General features: G+C 38.3%; 3 protein-coding genes across 3 annotated transcripts; 1 reads left to right on the forward strand and 2 right to left on the reverse strand.

The window, feature by feature from the left end:
• Positions 1-772: 772 nt before the first annotated feature.
• Positions 773-1,022, reverse strand: LOC109701703 (large ribosomal subunit protein eL39-like). The gene has a single exon (XM_074056968.1). It carries the CDS (start codon positions 996-998, stop codon positions 843-845), a length of 156 nt encoding a protein of 51 aa, XP_073913069.1. The 5' UTR covers positions 999-1,022; the 3' UTR covers positions 773-842.
• Positions 1,023-3,139: 2,117 nt separating this feature from the next.
• Positions 3,140-4,438, reverse strand: Pate2 (prostate and testis expressed 2). The gene is made up of 4 exons (XM_020187212.1): positions 4,387-4,438; positions 4,220-4,243; positions 3,631-3,759; positions 3,140-3,276 (listed from the first exon to the last, which is right to left on the reverse strand). Exons 1-4 carry the CDS (start codon positions 4,436-4,438, stop codon positions 3,140-3,142), a joined length of 342 nt encoding a protein of 113 aa, XP_020042801.1.
• A 7,933-nt stretch (positions 4,439-12,371) lies between these two features.
• On the forward strand, positions 12,372-14,333 carry Pate3 (prostate and testis expressed 3). Its single transcript, XM_020187214.1, has 3 exons — positions 12,372-12,420; positions 13,639-13,761; positions 14,209-14,333. Exons 1-3 carry the CDS (start codon positions 12,372-12,374, stop codon positions 14,331-14,333), a joined length of 297 nt encoding a protein of 98 aa, XP_020042803.1.
• Positions 14,334-15,575: the final 1,242 nt, after the last annotated feature.

The following is a 15,575-nucleotide window of genomic DNA, read 5'->3' on the forward strand; positions in this document are numbered from 1 at the left end:
TATTAACACGTATTGGTAGTACAAAGGGGTTCCATTGTGATAAGTCCATAGGTGCATATAGTGTACTTTGAGTAAATTCACCCCTCTATTTTATTCTTTTAACTCCTTTCCTTTCTTTCAACAGTATTTGGTGGTTTTTATTTATCACAATGATATATATGTAATGTACTTTAATCCTCTTTACTCCCTAGAACTCTTTCCTTTTGGCCCTTACTTTTCCATTGATTTCCAGTCCCAGATATTCTTCCTTTTACAGTAATGTCCCATTATTATTATTATTATTAATCATTGTCATCATTTTACATTTGGATTCTGCATATCAGTGAAAACATGATATTTGGTTTTTTGAGCTTAGCTTATTTCACTCACCATAATGATCTCCAGTCTCATCCATTTTCCTGCAAACAACATGATTTTATTCTTCTTTGTGGATGAATAATACTCTATTGTGTGTATATATGCCACATTTTCTTTATCTATTCATTGGTTGGTGGGCACCTAGACTGATTTCCTAGCTTGGCTATTGTGAATAGTGCTGCTATAAACATGGGTGTGCTGGTGTCTGTATTGTATGTTGACTTACATATATGATATATGCCCAGAAGTGGAGTAGCAGGATCACATGGTAGCTCTGTTTTTAGTTTTTTGAGGTTCCTCTTCATCACCTTTTTTTTTTCAGTTCAAAATGTTTCACATACTTATTACTACACCATCCTTAAGGCAATCAAAGAATTCCAATTTAAGACACCCAACTGTCCAGGCAGCATGACAAGCCAGCTTGATGCCAAGATGATCACCAACCATGGAAGAACATAAATATGTGTGCCATCTCTCACAATTCTTTACAGACCCAGCTTGGTTCTCCTCCAGTGTATCCTCTTAGAGTTGTACCTGATTTTGTTACCAGTTTTCATATGAATCCATTGGGGAATGGGATGATTTTGCTTTTGTTTCTTGGCCAGGAATCGCTTGATTCTGAAAGTCTTGTGAGAAGACATGGTAAGAAGCTGGGCCAAAAGCAAGCACCAAAATGGCAAACAAAAGCAGAAGAGGGGAAGAGGGGAGGAAGAACGAGTTTAGAAGGCACCCTTCATTTCCTTTTTTGGAGGTGATTTTAATTTACCAAATATTAACTTTTGTATGGGATCCGATCTATCTATCTTGCCCTGTTTTGTGAGTGATGTCATCAAAAGCTCCCTCTACCATTAGCTCATATAAATATTGTTAATATAATCGTGAGCTTAAGGTGAGAGTGAGCCTTGGAATTATACAGATACTGGATCAAATTCTAGCTCTGCCATTAACTACTAGTGATAGAAGTATATCTCCCATATGGTATTTCTCCCATATGGCGTATCATCTCCCATACCACAAACTTCTACAGCTTTGGCACTCTGTAATCAAAAGGTGGAATCTGGTCAAGATTGTGACTCACTTGTAGCCAACATAATGTAGCAGAAATGATGTAAGACTAACACTTAAAATGTGATGTGACTTCTACCTACCAGTTAATACACTTGCCTTTCAAACCTAAGAAGTTTGGGACCCTTAGGCTGTGAAGAGGCCCAAGGAACATGGAGAATCCATACATGCATGTTCTAATAGTTCCATGAGACATCACAACTTATTCTAGCATCAACTGCAAAGACGTGAGTGGACATGCCTCCAAATGATTCTAGTCTCTAGCTCCTGAATTACCTCTAGTCTTTGAGTATTCTTAGTTGAAGTTCATACCAATGAACACGTTGTGAATTCTGACCCACAGTTCTATAAACACAATAATTTGTTATGAAGCACTTGTAACTGGAAAATTTAATTGTGTAATACTTACCAACTTATTTAAATGGTCTAGTCTTCAGGCTTCTCGCCTACCAAATTGTCTTAAATAATAGCTACTTTATGAGTAATTGTGAAAAAATATATGAGATCATATATAAATAGTACTCAGAATGTGCCTAGCATATACTAAAAGTTGAAGCAATGTTAATCACAACAAAATTGGGTGGGGGTGGAGGGAAGGGGGGAGAAATGACCCAAACAATGTATGCACATGTGAATAAAGGAATAAAAAAATCACAACAAAATTAAAAAGGAAGTATTTCTTTATTATATTTAAGTCTTCAATACATGTGATATTTATTTTGGTTTAACATGTAAGCTTGTGTGGATTATTAATCAGCCAATTCCAAATTAATAGATTGTTTCCCAAATTACTGTTCTTAAAAAGATATGTGAAGAAAAATTTCCTGTATAACTATGTAAAAACATGAAAGAAGAACATTTATACATTGTTACACAATCTTCATGCTATCTCTATGCATTCTATTATCTTCAACTATCATTATATGTATTTGCATTTTTCCTCATTTCTATGAGATGAAGCTGAGTCTCCATTCTTGAACAAGGGTTCTATTCCCAAACCCATCACCTAGTGCAATCATGAGCCCACGGCTCCCTGGCAAGCCAGGGATGTGATAATTCAAGCCAATTCTACTCACACTAAGCTATCTCAAATTATAGTTTCCACAAACTGAAATACCTCCAAAATTTTCCTTGATGTCGCATCCCCATGTCTGTCCAGATTTTTCTGGTTTGAGATTACCTCCAAGAGCTCTACCAGAGAAAGACTGGCTCATGTTGCCAGCAAATTGGGATGCTGGGGTAGCTCTGCTTTACCTCCAAAGCTATGGGCAAAGTACTGTTCCAAGAAGTTTTGGGGCTAATCCAAAGAGAATCCCAACTTAGAGGAGTGGATGTAGATAAGGACAGAGTATGGTCGCAGAATTCTCAGTATAGGCTAGGGATTATTTTGGCCCAAGAATTTGCATTTTCATATAAAGGATAATAAGTAACCAAATGTGAGCCTACTTGTGGCAGCATCATCATGAGGAAAGCAAAGTTCCCTGCTGATGTGAGCAAGAGGAATTTGTAAAGATTCACTCTAGTGTCCCATTGTCAATGAGACACTAGACAGCTTCCTACCCTGTTTCTCCTATGACTGCTTCTCTTCTCATTCCCAACTGGGTTTCTTATTCCCTATCATTGATTAGGAGGGGAGAATAAAAATATAGGCTTTTGGGGAAGAGGTAAAGAAGATAGTGAGTTAAAGAATAACCCCAAATCCAGAAGAGATGTGGAATTAAAGTCCCTCTGGGAGGTTGCAGTAGTTATTATGTTTACAACAGATGAGCTCTGTCCTCTTTTCAAAACCCAAGAAGTTGATGTCCTCACAGTTGGTCATACACGACAGTCTTGAGTAATGATACATACTCCTTCCTGAGATGATGAGAGAGAGAGGGGATACAACTGTAATGATTTTATTTCCTCCTACCATATTTCTGGGAATAACCTGTCTTCAGATTCTTACTCTCCTTTTTCTAAGCCCAAAAGCAGTACAATGCTGAGTCCACTAATTGCTGACCAAGACAATGAATTTTATTCCCAAACTGACCAGCCTTTCCTTCAGCCAGTATTGTCTTAGGGAAAAGTACATCTTTGCCATCCTTTCTACAAGACCCTCATCCTCACCCACCCCATTCACCCACGATTCTGAGGGCAAAAGAACACCACTGCTTCCAAGGGAAGGAAGTGGTTGTTTCCCCATTGCTCTCTACCCCATGGTCATGTTACCTTTTTTTGTGAGTATGTAAAAATTCTCTGTAGCACAGGACTGTTTATGCTGGAGTTTGCAGGAATTCATGACTTCATAGCATAGCCCAAGATGATATTTTCTACACTTATAACATATTATTTGAGTGTCTGCCAGATAAAGAAAGAGGTTTTTAGAGGGCCTGTACTAGAGAAAGTTTTCTTTCTCTAGAAAGAAGCCTAAGGGCTTCTCTGCAGAAGTTTATTATTGCCTGATGGTTCCTAACTTTCCTGTGTTAGGATTACTTTGATAGTTTTGTGAGAAGTAACCTGTACAAGCACAATCCAAATGTTGTATATCATTTCGGGAGGTCCTGTGGACCCTCAAGTAATAAGTCCCTATCTAGACTGATGATTTTGTCCAGTATGGGTAAAAGGAAGCAAAGGGGGATTTTAGCCTCCTTGCTCCAAGAAATGGACTAATGGGAAAACACTGAATTTTGAGGCTCCTATATTAAGAATGGATTATAGTCCTCTTTATGGATAGAGGGGAGGTTTCTTCCTCAAAAAGCAGGATTTTACTCCTAAAAAAGGTAGGTTTGCTTGCTTTCCAAGCCGTTTGTGGTCATACCTTTTCGAGGGCTCTGAAGCTCACCTGTGAAGAGAAAAAAAACTCTCTCATCATAATCTCACAGACATTTGCCTTAGCCCCACAGCCAATTTTGGAAAGATCCCCTTCCCTGGTATCTGTCCATCTCTTAAGCAACCACTAGCTCTCTCACCATCTCTAAGACTTACCTCCATATGCACAGAGCAGAAATACTGTGCCCAGAAGAATCAAAACAAGCATCTTGAAATTTTGTCATGTGCAGCTTTCTGTGGGAGGTACAGATTGTTCTCCTCCTGTGATCTGTCCTTTAGCTAATTCATCTAAGTCATATAATTATAAAACTTCAAGGACAGACTGTGTGTCCATGTTCCCAGGATCAAATCACCATATCTGATTCTCTCACAATATTCCAAACAGTGTGCTCAGTCTGATTTTACACAAGTCCTCAAATGAAAGCAAGATTGTGATATTCCTGATTCACCAAACCTTCTTCTACCTCTAGTGTTGCAGGTCTTGATAAATCTGAGAGCTATTCTTTATGAGCCCCTTTACCCCATCCTTAAAGAATAACCTAACCGTAAATTTCATCCATTCTATTTACTAACTTCTTACCTGAGTTTATTTTTCTCCATCTCCACTGACAGTACCATAATCTAACCCATCATCATCTCTTGTCTGGGCCATGCAATAGCTTTATTTTTGGCCTCCTTGTTTCAACTCTTACCCCTTTGCAATGATTCCTCCATGAAGCAGTGAGAGAACCCTTTATAAGTCATAGATGCCACATCCCCACTCAAAACCTTCTAATGACTTGTCATTACATGTAGAAGAATATTCAAAGCTCTTAGAGCCTACAAAGCCTTCTACCATCTGAACAATGGCAACCTCTTCAATGTTCTCGCATGCCACATTCCCCTTGCTCACTCAGGTCTCTGCTCAGACGTCAGCCCCTCAGACCAAACAGCATTTCCTCATCAATCTCTAGAGAATAGAAACCTCTGGTCTCCACACTTTTTCTCATCTATGTTTTTGTAGAAATCTCCCTACCTGACTGTACATATCTATTTGTTCACATTCTAACTTCTTCACTAGAACAAAGCACGGGCTTTATTTTATTTACCAGGGCATACCCAGAATCTGGAAACTTTGAACATAGGAAACATCCAATAAATACTTTGGGGAGACTCAATGCATGAGTCTTGCCACATTCATTCATGCATATTTCTAGTCCATTCTCCACAGAGCAAGCAGGTTTATCAGATTGAATTTTTTGAACTATAATTAAGATGAGAAAGTGAAATCCTTTCTTCATTCCATCTAGGATCCCAAGACAGTAAGTAATAAGTATTTTTACATTTAAAAGTGAAATATGTTACCTATTCAGGTTTACAAACAAATTAGATGAAAACTAGTTTTAATATTCTGAGCCCTTGGGCCATATAGATAGTATAAATAAACAGTGAAATGTCATAAAATAAAAAAATAAAAAAGGGAGTTTTTATAGTCTAAGGTGGGAGAATGCCCTTCTCTATAGGGCTTAAAATATAGACCCATGAAAAAGATTTATATGTTTAGCTATAACTTTAAAAAGTGTCTATCTGGGAGTGGGGGATAGCCAACCACTAATCCCTAAGTCCAGAAAACAAATAGACAGCAAGTACAAAAATATTTGCAATTCATATTATTAGGGCTAATCTCCCTAATAAGCAAAGAAATTCCAGAAATCGATTTTTTAAAAACGAAGAATTCAAAGGGCATGAAGAAAGTCAGTAATAATATTGTTCATAGAAAAAGAAGGAGCTCAAAAGATTTTTCTTTAAAGTTCAGTAAATTTACAAGTTGGATTTGAACATTCTAAGTCAAAATTCCTCAGGTACTTATGTGCTGCTTCAATGTTCAGAAAAGTTTCTTATGATTTTTAGTTAATATTTGCTCCTATTTTTCCCTTTTTTTTCAGGATCTCCTATTATCTGTATATTGAATCTTTTTTTATTTTAAAAAAGATCACTTTTTAAAGCATCAAATCTCATTATTTATTTTAGATTTTAATTTGTCTTCTTTTTCACTTTATATTTCTCATAAGTCATTTTTTTTTACTCTTGTGCTCCTTGTATTTTTGTTGGAAGGGACAGCCTACCATGGGTACTAAGCATCACTGAATACTCTTTTTGGGTATGCCAAGAGTACAAGGCTCTGACCACTCCGTACCCAGGTCATCTCTCAGGGTTGGGTTTGCATGGAGAAACCTTGAAGAGTACAGTAATGTCTCCCCCAGGACAGAGAGCTGGCTTGCTCCCACTTAATACACAGTGACAGATTTTTCAAGCTCAGTGTTCTTCAGCTTTGACCTAGACCTACCTCACTCCACAGGACCAGGAATCTTGAAAAGTTGGTGTAGACCAACCAGGTGCTCTGCCTTCTGCTTTCTCTGTGAATAATGAAGTTATTTTTTTCTGATTCAGAAGGATTTTTCCTTCTTTTCTCCAGCATCCAATAACAGGTTGGCTTGCTAGTTTGAAGTAGGATAAAATCCCAGATCCCATTAGAAAGACTAAAATTAAAAAAGATTGACCATGCCAGGTGCCAGTCTCTCATGCCTCTAATCCAAGCTGTTTAGGAAGCTGAGATAAGGAGGATCATGATTCCAAACCAGCATTGGCAAAAAAGTTTGCGAGGCCACATCTCAATGGAAAAAAGGTGGGCATGGTGGCACACACCTGTCATCCTAGAAACAGTAGGAAGCTTACAATAGGAAGATCACAGTCCAGGCCAGCCTAGACAAAAGCAAGACCCTATCTCCAAAACCACCAGAGCAAGAAAAGGGTTGGAGGTGGCTCAAACACGAAGTCCTGAGTTCAAACCCTGGTATCACAGAGGGGAAAAAAAGGCTGATCATACCTTTTGGTGAGGATGTGAGGGGACTGAAATCCTCACACACTTTTCATGGGAATTGAAAATGGTGCAATTATTTTGGAGAATGGTTCAGTATTTTCTTAAAAATTGAAAGATATTTACCAATTGATCCAGCTATTATTCCAAACCTGGATAATTCATCAAGAGAAAAGAAAATATATGTTCATGACATAGAAGACCACAAAAGACTGAAGAAATTATATAGATTAAAGGAAGGTAAAAAGATATGACAACTAAATGCAATGTCTGACCATAGACTGGTTTCTATATTCAAGGGGAAAACATTATACAGGATATTAAGTCAAATGACAAATATGAGTGACAGACCAGATGGAAGTATTGTATTGATGTTAAATTTTTTAGTTTATAATTGTGCTGTGGTTGTGTGAAAGAATATTTCTATATTCTTTCAAAATATTTTAAGTGGTCATGATCTAGCTTGCCCTCAATAATTAAGAAAGTGCAAGGTGAGGGGTGTGTGTGTGTGTGTGTGTGTGTGTGTGTGTGTGTGAGAGAGAGAGAGAGAGAGAGAGAGAGAGAGAGAGAGAGAGAGAGAGATCAAATAAATGATAAATGATAGGGATCAAATGTTGACAACAGGCAAATGTGGGTTAAAAATAAATTATATTCTTTGTATTATTTTTATTTTTGTAACTTTTTCTGTAGGTTTGAAATAATTTCCAAATAAAAATGAATTTAGAAAAGTTCCAATGGTAGCAAATGTTTTAAGTAAGTTAATTTCTGGATGTCCACAACATTTTCAATTCAACTTATCTCAGAAAATAAAACACTATGATCCATTGATTTGACCCTAATGTCATCAAGAGAGAAAGGACTTCTGGTGATTACAGATTTCTCCTTTCAAATAATTTGACAAAGAACTTTCATATTTCAATCCTGGTAAAGCACATTCTAAAGCCTGTAGAAGTTTGGAAGGATGTTGGTCTTTTCCTTCTTCTTGCATATCAGCAGTTAAGCCATTCTAGCTTTGTTTTTTTCAGTTGCACTTTCACAAAAATTTCCTAAAACAGTGATTGGTTACAATGAGAGGAGATTTTTTTTTCACTAAAGTAGCAAAAGCAGCTGGTTACCAAGCACTATAGGAGACTCAGCTGGGAAGAAAGAAAAGAAGCTTTGATTTTCAGTCAAATTTTTTGTAATAAAAAAACTCTTTATTTCCACTCTGTTACCATTGCCAAAACGTTGCTAGCTTTTAGTTTGCTTCAGAGACATAATGAAAGAGTTCTTTGATGACTTCAGCAAGCACAGTGCAAGTAAACCAAAAGCATAAAAGGGAACCAGCTTTGTTGAAAGATTCCTTTCATTTTATCCAATTGTGAGATAATGGAGGAGAATGACAAAAGTGCCAGTTACTCAATGACTACTTCAAAATTTTGAAATAAATATGAACTCTGTCATTTGATGAAGAAAATGCAGTATTGGTTGTTCCAGGTCTACAATCCTCAAAGCAGTTTTAATGCATTTACTAAAGTTTCCCAAGAACACGAAGCTTCTGTCATTTAACTAGCTGATAAGCAGGAGCCAAAGAAAAGAGTTTAATAAAATGGCAACACTATATTTAGGAATGTACCAACTTTTTAAAATTGAGCTGAAAAAATTCCACATTCTAAGATGCAGGCAGAAGTGCTACTCTTCTTCATTTTGTTTCTTCACGTTTCATTTAACAAAAATGTTTTCCACACAAATAAAACCAGGGTGACCTCTGTCCTAGCAAGTTTGAAGATGCAAATGAAACCATTTAAATCCAGATATTTTTCACTCATTTGTATTGGTAGCAAGCCTTAGGAACTGCTTATACTCTTGTAGTTTGTTGCCAATGTTCTCTAGGGAAAAATTGTTTTTACCAGTTAGAAATTAAAGAAAAAGAAAAATAGAAAGTTTTCTATCAAAGTTAATGAACCCTGTGTATTAGTCTGTTTTCAGGTACTATAATGAAATGCCTAATGCTGAGAATTTTATAAAGATAAGTTTATTTAATCACAGTTGTGGAGGTTCAAAGTCTAAACAGCATGGTGCTGACACTGGCAAGAGCTACTTTGTATCAGATTATAGCAAATAGCATCATGATGGGAAGCCATGCAAGAGTGACCCCATGGAAAGACAGGAAGCCTAAAAGGGCAGGGTCTATTGTATAACAGCTTTCTCAAGAACTAACTAAGGGTCCCCATGAGAGCTACCTCTCTGTGGTGAATGAAACCTGGAATTTAAACTCAGGATTTTACACTTGCTAGCAGATGCTCTATCTCATGAGCCATACCTCTAACCCTTTTTGCTCTGATTATTTTGTTCTTGGTTTTTGCCCAGGCTGGACTAGACCACAATCCTATTTTAGAGACTTTACCACTGTGATGTGAGAGCTTCGAGAGAACCTATGTGGAAGCAGCTGGCCTCATGTGTGGCATATCGTAAGCACTCAAAAAATGGTGTTGTTCTCTTTTCCTTCATTGCTCTCCCCACTAGCAATTGGACATGGAGAGAGTGGGTATACACTGGCATTTTTCTCTGAGCCCCACAGAAGGCACTTCTCTACCAGATTTTTTTATAGGGTCCACTCATGCTCTGTACATTCAATGCTACCAGTGGGAGCTCAAGAAGGTAGACTGAATTCTGATTCTATGCTAAAGTCTATTCTTCCAAACAAAGGGCAGTATTCAGCAGCACAAATTACAAGGACGGCTCATCTGTGGTATCATCAAGATTTCAGCCATCTACATCAGAGGCCAAGAGACACCGTGAGCATAAGGACACAATGTTCTGCTCTGTTCTCCCTGGAGCACTGCAAACAGCATCTATTCTGAGTAGAGGGCCTTCCAGGAATAGGGGTACATTAATTTGGGAGATGTGCCCTCAGTGACATCATGGATATGCTAGGTACTTTACAATAAAGGAACTTGGTACTCATCTTTATGTTGTGTGTCATGAACTGCAGAATGCTAAGATTGTAAAGAACCATAAAACAGTCAAAACCTGATGTCACAGATAAATGACCTGCAAAAGACACAATGTGTTACGCTGTAAACAACCATAGGTCTCCAGACACTCAGGAAAATGCTCTTTCTATTCTATCACTCTACCTTTATTCATAGGTCCCATTCTCTTCTGCTTTATGATAAATTAAGAAATAAATTAGTTCTGGGGGAGAAAATTTGATGCATGAAGTACTGTGGGAGGATGAGGTGTGGGTCAAGGGACCCCAAAGTTTGGGTAGAGTTGCAAAATTTCACAATCTTAACTGAAAGTAAATTGGCAGACTGAAGATCAAAACTCAATGGTTCTTTCAGAAAGTACCTGTCAAAGAGACCCTTGAAGGAAGAACAGACATTGTGAAAACCCAATGAAGGTTAAGTGAAATGTCTGCTACCTTACTGATTTCAGTTACCCTTTGGATGAAGCAGAGAAAACAAAGGTTAGTTCCAAGCTCCAAAGGCTTGGCCTTCTTGATAAACCTGGAAATGCTCTGAAAGATGCCTTCCAGTTTCTAATGTCCTCTCCTAAAATCTGGCAGAATAGAAAACAAGATTCAAAGACCAAATCTTACTTTCCATTCCATAAGCTTTGGAAACCAATTCCCTAATGTCTAAGGCTTTAAAACTCTAGCTCTCTTCTTAGGCAAAGATGACCTTCATGCTCTGATGAGTCATCTAAAAGAAACATTGCAAACTTTATGGCACTTGACCTAAAACATTATTTCACCTAATCTTAGTTGGATTGTCTGAAAATAATCAGATTCGCTATCTTTCTATGAATGCATTTCTACTACAGCTAAAGAGCACATTGTTAAATCAGTTCAGCATAGAATATTTCTAGTATTTCTAGCCAAGGCACCATCATCTGACTGCTAAGTTTAGGAGACAGAATGCTGGGATTGGCCATATTTTCCAGTGCTTTACCCAGGGGGAACCTTAACTGAGTTAACTCATAGAGACAACCATCTACATCATGAGCACGACTAGCCAGACTCAAGCTATAAATTTACTAAAAATCAAGTTGTGGTCAATTCTCAGGGGGAATTTCACAACCCCACAAAGTAAACAGACTTGAAGGACAGATTTCTGGTAAGGTAAAAGGACTGTAGGCTAAGAACCAGAAAGTATAGGTTAAAGGCCCAACTTGGTCACAGACTATGTAGTTTTTTGTTTCATTTTATTTTATTTTTGTCTCTTTCACTGTCCTGTTTCTCTCTCATAAAGTGAGAGACCAGCTGAGACTGTCTGCCTTATTCATTTCTCCGCTGTCACACATGGAACTGTCCCTGGCTTATAAAACCTAGCAGTAACTATTTGTTGAATATACAAATAAATTACAGAGAGGCATAGAATTTTGGTGGTAAAAAATGTGGACTCTAGAATTAGATAGTCTTTCTATGAGTATTGGCATTCTCAGTCACTTAATATGTAACTGGATAATATTCTGGACCCTACTAAATCTCTGTGAAGTTAGGATAAGAATAATTAGCTGGGCATCGGTGGCTCACATCTATAATCCTAGCTACTCAGGAGGCAGAGATCAGGAAGATCATGGTTTGAAGCCAGTCCAGGCAAACAGTTCACGAGACCCTATCTTGAAAAAATACATCACAAAAAGGGGTTGGTGGAGTGATTGAAGGTGTAGGCTCTGAGTTCAAGTCCCAGTACGGCAATAAAGAGAAGAATATTGTAACTATATTAATAACAACAATACATTCATTCCACCACAGCCACAGATCCCATCTTCATAGTCACTAATATCAGATTGAAAATATCACAAAAAGTAGTTGATTCTATACTGCTTAGTACAGACATGTTTCTTGTCATTATTCCCTAAGCAACACAGTATAACTATTTAATAGCATTTCTATTATATTAGGTACTATAAATAATCTAGAGATGATTTAAAGTATACAGGAAGATGTGCATTGGTTATATGCAAACATTATACCCTTTTATATATTGTTATGTATGGATTTTGGTATCTGTGGTAATTCCTATAGCCTGTGGATACTTAGGGTCAACTGTAATTACTGTAATGAAGATTATATTTAAAACAGAAGTTATCTCAATAAAAATTATTGTTATTGTCTGCTTTGGGGGGAACAGCTAATGAACTTGAACTCCAAGAAGAAACCTGTGTGACTGGCTCCTCTGAGGCATGAATGATTGCTCGCCTATGGCAAGGGAGAAACCTTCTTCCTTGGAGCCTAAAGACCTGTGCTTACAGCCCATGGTTTCTTTTCTCCTGTACAAGAGACTTCTGGGTCAGAATGAACAAACACTTCTTGCTGCTCTTCTCCCTCTTCTGCCTCATTGTGGGTGAGTCCCAAACCTGAAGAGTGAGCTCCAGAGACGGGATCTAGGGAGTCCCAGGGAATCTCACATGCACAACTACAGCCATGCAGGGCTGAGATGTGATCACATAGTGACAGAGGAGAGAAGAGCCAGTCTCCAGAATGCTCCCTCTGCTTTCCCTGCCAGCTTCTCTGTTCTTTTCAATCTTCTACCATTCCCCTCCAGATGTGCACACCTGCCCCTTTGTCCTGTTCCTCTCCTCTGTCCCTAGCATGCCTTAGCAAGATTTCCCTATGACATCCTTTCCGTCCATAAATCTACATCCTGTCCATTCATAAATTTTTCCCGAGAGAGCTACTCCACAATGAATAATTTTGTTGTTTGTTTTTCCTAGGCTATGGTTCTGATACCCATTTTAGGAACTTTATATTGCAACAAGTGTATATAGGAAAGAAAATTATGGATTTTTTAAAAAGAATAGTTCAGTCATTGTCTTAAATTCTCCATACCTTTAGTTCCAATTTGACAAAGGGAGACAAAATCTGCTTGCAAGGATTTTATAAGGATTAAATCAGATACAACTTGAGAGAACAGGGCCCAAATAAGATGTTTAATAAGTGTTGATTTCCTTTCTCACTTTATTACCAGGGAAAAATTTTTTTAATTGAACCTGTATTTCAATAATTTACCCTCATAGAGCCTCACAAAGATGTCACTAACTGCTATAATGCATGAGGTCTTTTCTTAGATTCCATTTGAAACTCAAAATACAATAAATCAACCATCAATATCTAAGCAACAATATACAACACAAAATGATGCCAAATATCAGAACCTCTGGCATAATAGCACTAGATCAAATTAAATGTTTTAAAACACTCACCCTCATTAGCATAATAGTGTCTTTCTACAATCCCGTCCAACAGGCCAGGCCAGTGGTAAGACCACTATTTTCAAGCTAGGAAAATCAACTACATGGAGGCTAAATTTTTACTCCATTATCCAGATTAAAAAGGCTGAAGTTGGGACCAGAATCCTTTTCTTCATACAATGGCATTTTCTTTCCTTCTCTGTATGATGAGGAGTTGCTAAGGGATAGAAATGTTCACTACCTAAATACTCTACCCTACCTCTTCATCCAGCCAGCCACTCATTCCCTGCCTGCCCCACTCCCCTCAGGTATGATATTTCCAGCTCCATCCCAAGTTCTTGGCCTTAAACCAAGCTCTGTGGTCTCTCCAGCAGTAACATCACTGATGTGCATAACATGCCACCTTCGTACACAGGCAGACCACTGTAGAAGAGGCTTTGGTGTGTGCTTTGCCGAGAAACATGAGAAATGCATGAGCCTAAATATCTACCAAAGTAAGTGAGAGGGTCAGGGGAGGTGCTGTGAAAACATTGGAATTTTTAGGAGAGTGCTTTGGAGTTTTACTGAGGCTAAACCAGAGGAAAAACCAAAGTACAGAATGAGCACCAGTAGCACAGGTTCCTATACATGCCAACCAAAAACTATTGGAGAAAGTGGATACTGGATTATTATTCCCAATAATAATAAAATTTTTATTGGGAAGATATCAAAGCACCCTTTGCTAATCTTCAGGTAGGAAAGGGAATGAAGCAGGCACACAAAGAGTTGAGTTGTCAGGGACCTCAGGCAAACAACCAAATCCTTCAGTTGGCCAGCAATTTCCACATTGGTGCTCTTAGAAATTATGCACCGGGAAGCCATCACTATGCATGTATGACTGTGCCAGTTCTGACCTGCCTTGGAGATCACTAGCCTTTTTCTGTGGTTCTTTCCCATTGCAGATCATTCTCTTCAGTTATCATATATGGTGTGCCAGAAATTCTGCAACAACTTGAGATATAACTTCAACAATCGGACTTATGTTCATAAATGCTGCAACTACAACTATTGTAACTTCAGAATCTAAGATAGTTATTCCAGGTTGGATGTGGTGGTGTATGCCTGTAATCAGGAGGTGGAGGTAGGAAGATTGTGGTCCGGCACCAGTCTAGTCAAAATTGCAGGATCCTACCTGAAAAATAAATTAAAGCTAAAAGGGTTGGGAGCATGGCTCAAGTGGTAGAGTGCTTTCCCAGTAAGCACGATGCCCTGAGTTCAACCCACAGTACTGCCAAAAAAAGAGAGATTTTTCCTCCTAATACCTCAGTTAAGTTTGACCAGAAATTCTTCAGCTGAAAATTCACCAATATTTTGGGTTAAACATGTATCACTACAATGATTAAGCAGAAATAGCAACAAAATGGATGGTGGACACTGAAGATTTTCCTCTAGGTACACAAACTTGTTTCCACCAGTAGATAGTGCCTACTTCTAATTCAGTCATTCTGACTTTCTTGGCATTTACAGATTATATTCTCACACATGTTGGTGAGACAACGTAAGAAAGGGTTTCCCAGCCTCTGTGGTATTCATAGCTCAAATGCAACCACAAGTGTTCCTGTCAAGGTGCATGTTCGTAGTGCATCAGCACTACCATTCTTACCCTTCTTTTCCTAACCTTCGTCTATTCCTTTCCTCCTTTGCCATCCTTCTCCACTATCACCTTTCCACCTCCCTAACGTTATATGAACTCTCCTTCTTATAGCAGGGTGTCCTTCAAAGTTTTGTTCAATGTGTTCCAGGCCCCTGAGTTATATTACCCAGGGCAAGGCTGTCTTTCAGGGCCTCTGAGCTATAGTGCAAAATAGGGCACACTCAGTGAAGACTTCATCTTCCCTGGACAGCTTTCTTGAGCCTTAGCCAAAGAAATAGAGCTCACAATGGATCTGAACCCTCTGTACCTTGCTGCCTGTTTGTAAATAATAAACTCACTTCACATAACTTGTTACATGTTAGTGTGCTCTGTTTCACTGACCCAAATGGATAACCAGTGCATGATGGATGTGAACAGTAGCCAGAATGCAATGAGAAGTATATGGACTCCTGACTCTTGTGGTTGGCATGGTGGTGATCCTTGCTATTCTTCACAAGTGAGAGTCCTGGCTTGGGAGTCTCTGTATGTTATAACCCTCTTCATGTAATGTCTAGTGGGAATTTGATGTAGCCTTTCCCATAGTTCTCCACATCAGAAACCAGAAGTATGATATCGATCTCTGAAGTCTTTTCCACAAGGCTTTTTTGAACATTTCTCTTGTCAAATTTTTTTTCT

This window comes from Castor canadensis, chromosome 2 (genome assembly GCF_047511655.1).
Source record: "Castor canadensis chromosome 2, mCasCan1.hap1v2, whole genome shotgun sequence".
In the NCBI taxonomy this organism is placed as follows: Eukaryota; Metazoa; Chordata; class Mammalia; order Rodentia; family Castoridae; genus Castor; species Castor canadensis.

What these genes read in the sequence shown, in the direction of transcription:
- LOC109701703 (XM_074056968.1), bottom strand. Translation starts at nt 998, where the DNA reads ATGTCTTCTCACAAGACTTTCAGAATCAAGCGATTCCTGGCCAAGAAA.
- Pate2 (XM_020187212.1), bottom strand. Translation starts at nt 4,438, where the DNA reads ATGCTTGTTTTGATTCTTCTGGGCACAGTATTTCTGCTCTGTGCATAT. An exon ending in TCTGCTCTGTGCATATGGAG is followed by an intron (nt 4,244 to 4,386) that starts GTAAGTCTTAGA and finishes TTCTCTTCACAG; the next exon opens with GTGAGCTTCAGAGCCCTCGA. An exon ending in TTACATACTCACAAAAAAAG is followed by an intron (nt 3,277 to 3,630) that starts GTAACATGACCA and finishes TCATCATCTCAG; the next exon opens with GAAGGAGTATGTATCATTAC.
- Pate3 (XM_020187214.1), top strand. Translation starts at nt 12,372, where the DNA reads ATGAACAAACACTTCTTGCTGCTCTTCTCCCTCTTCTGCCTCATTGTG. An exon ending in CCTCTTCTGCCTCATTGTGG is followed by an intron (nt 12,421 to 13,638) that starts GTGAGTCCCAAA and finishes TGGTCTCTCCAG; the next exon opens with CAGTAACATCACTGATGTGC. An exon ending in GAGCCTAAATATCTACCAAA is followed by an intron (nt 13,762 to 14,208) that starts GTAAGTGAGAGG and finishes TTCCCATTGCAG; the next exon opens with ATCATTCTCTTCAGTTATCA.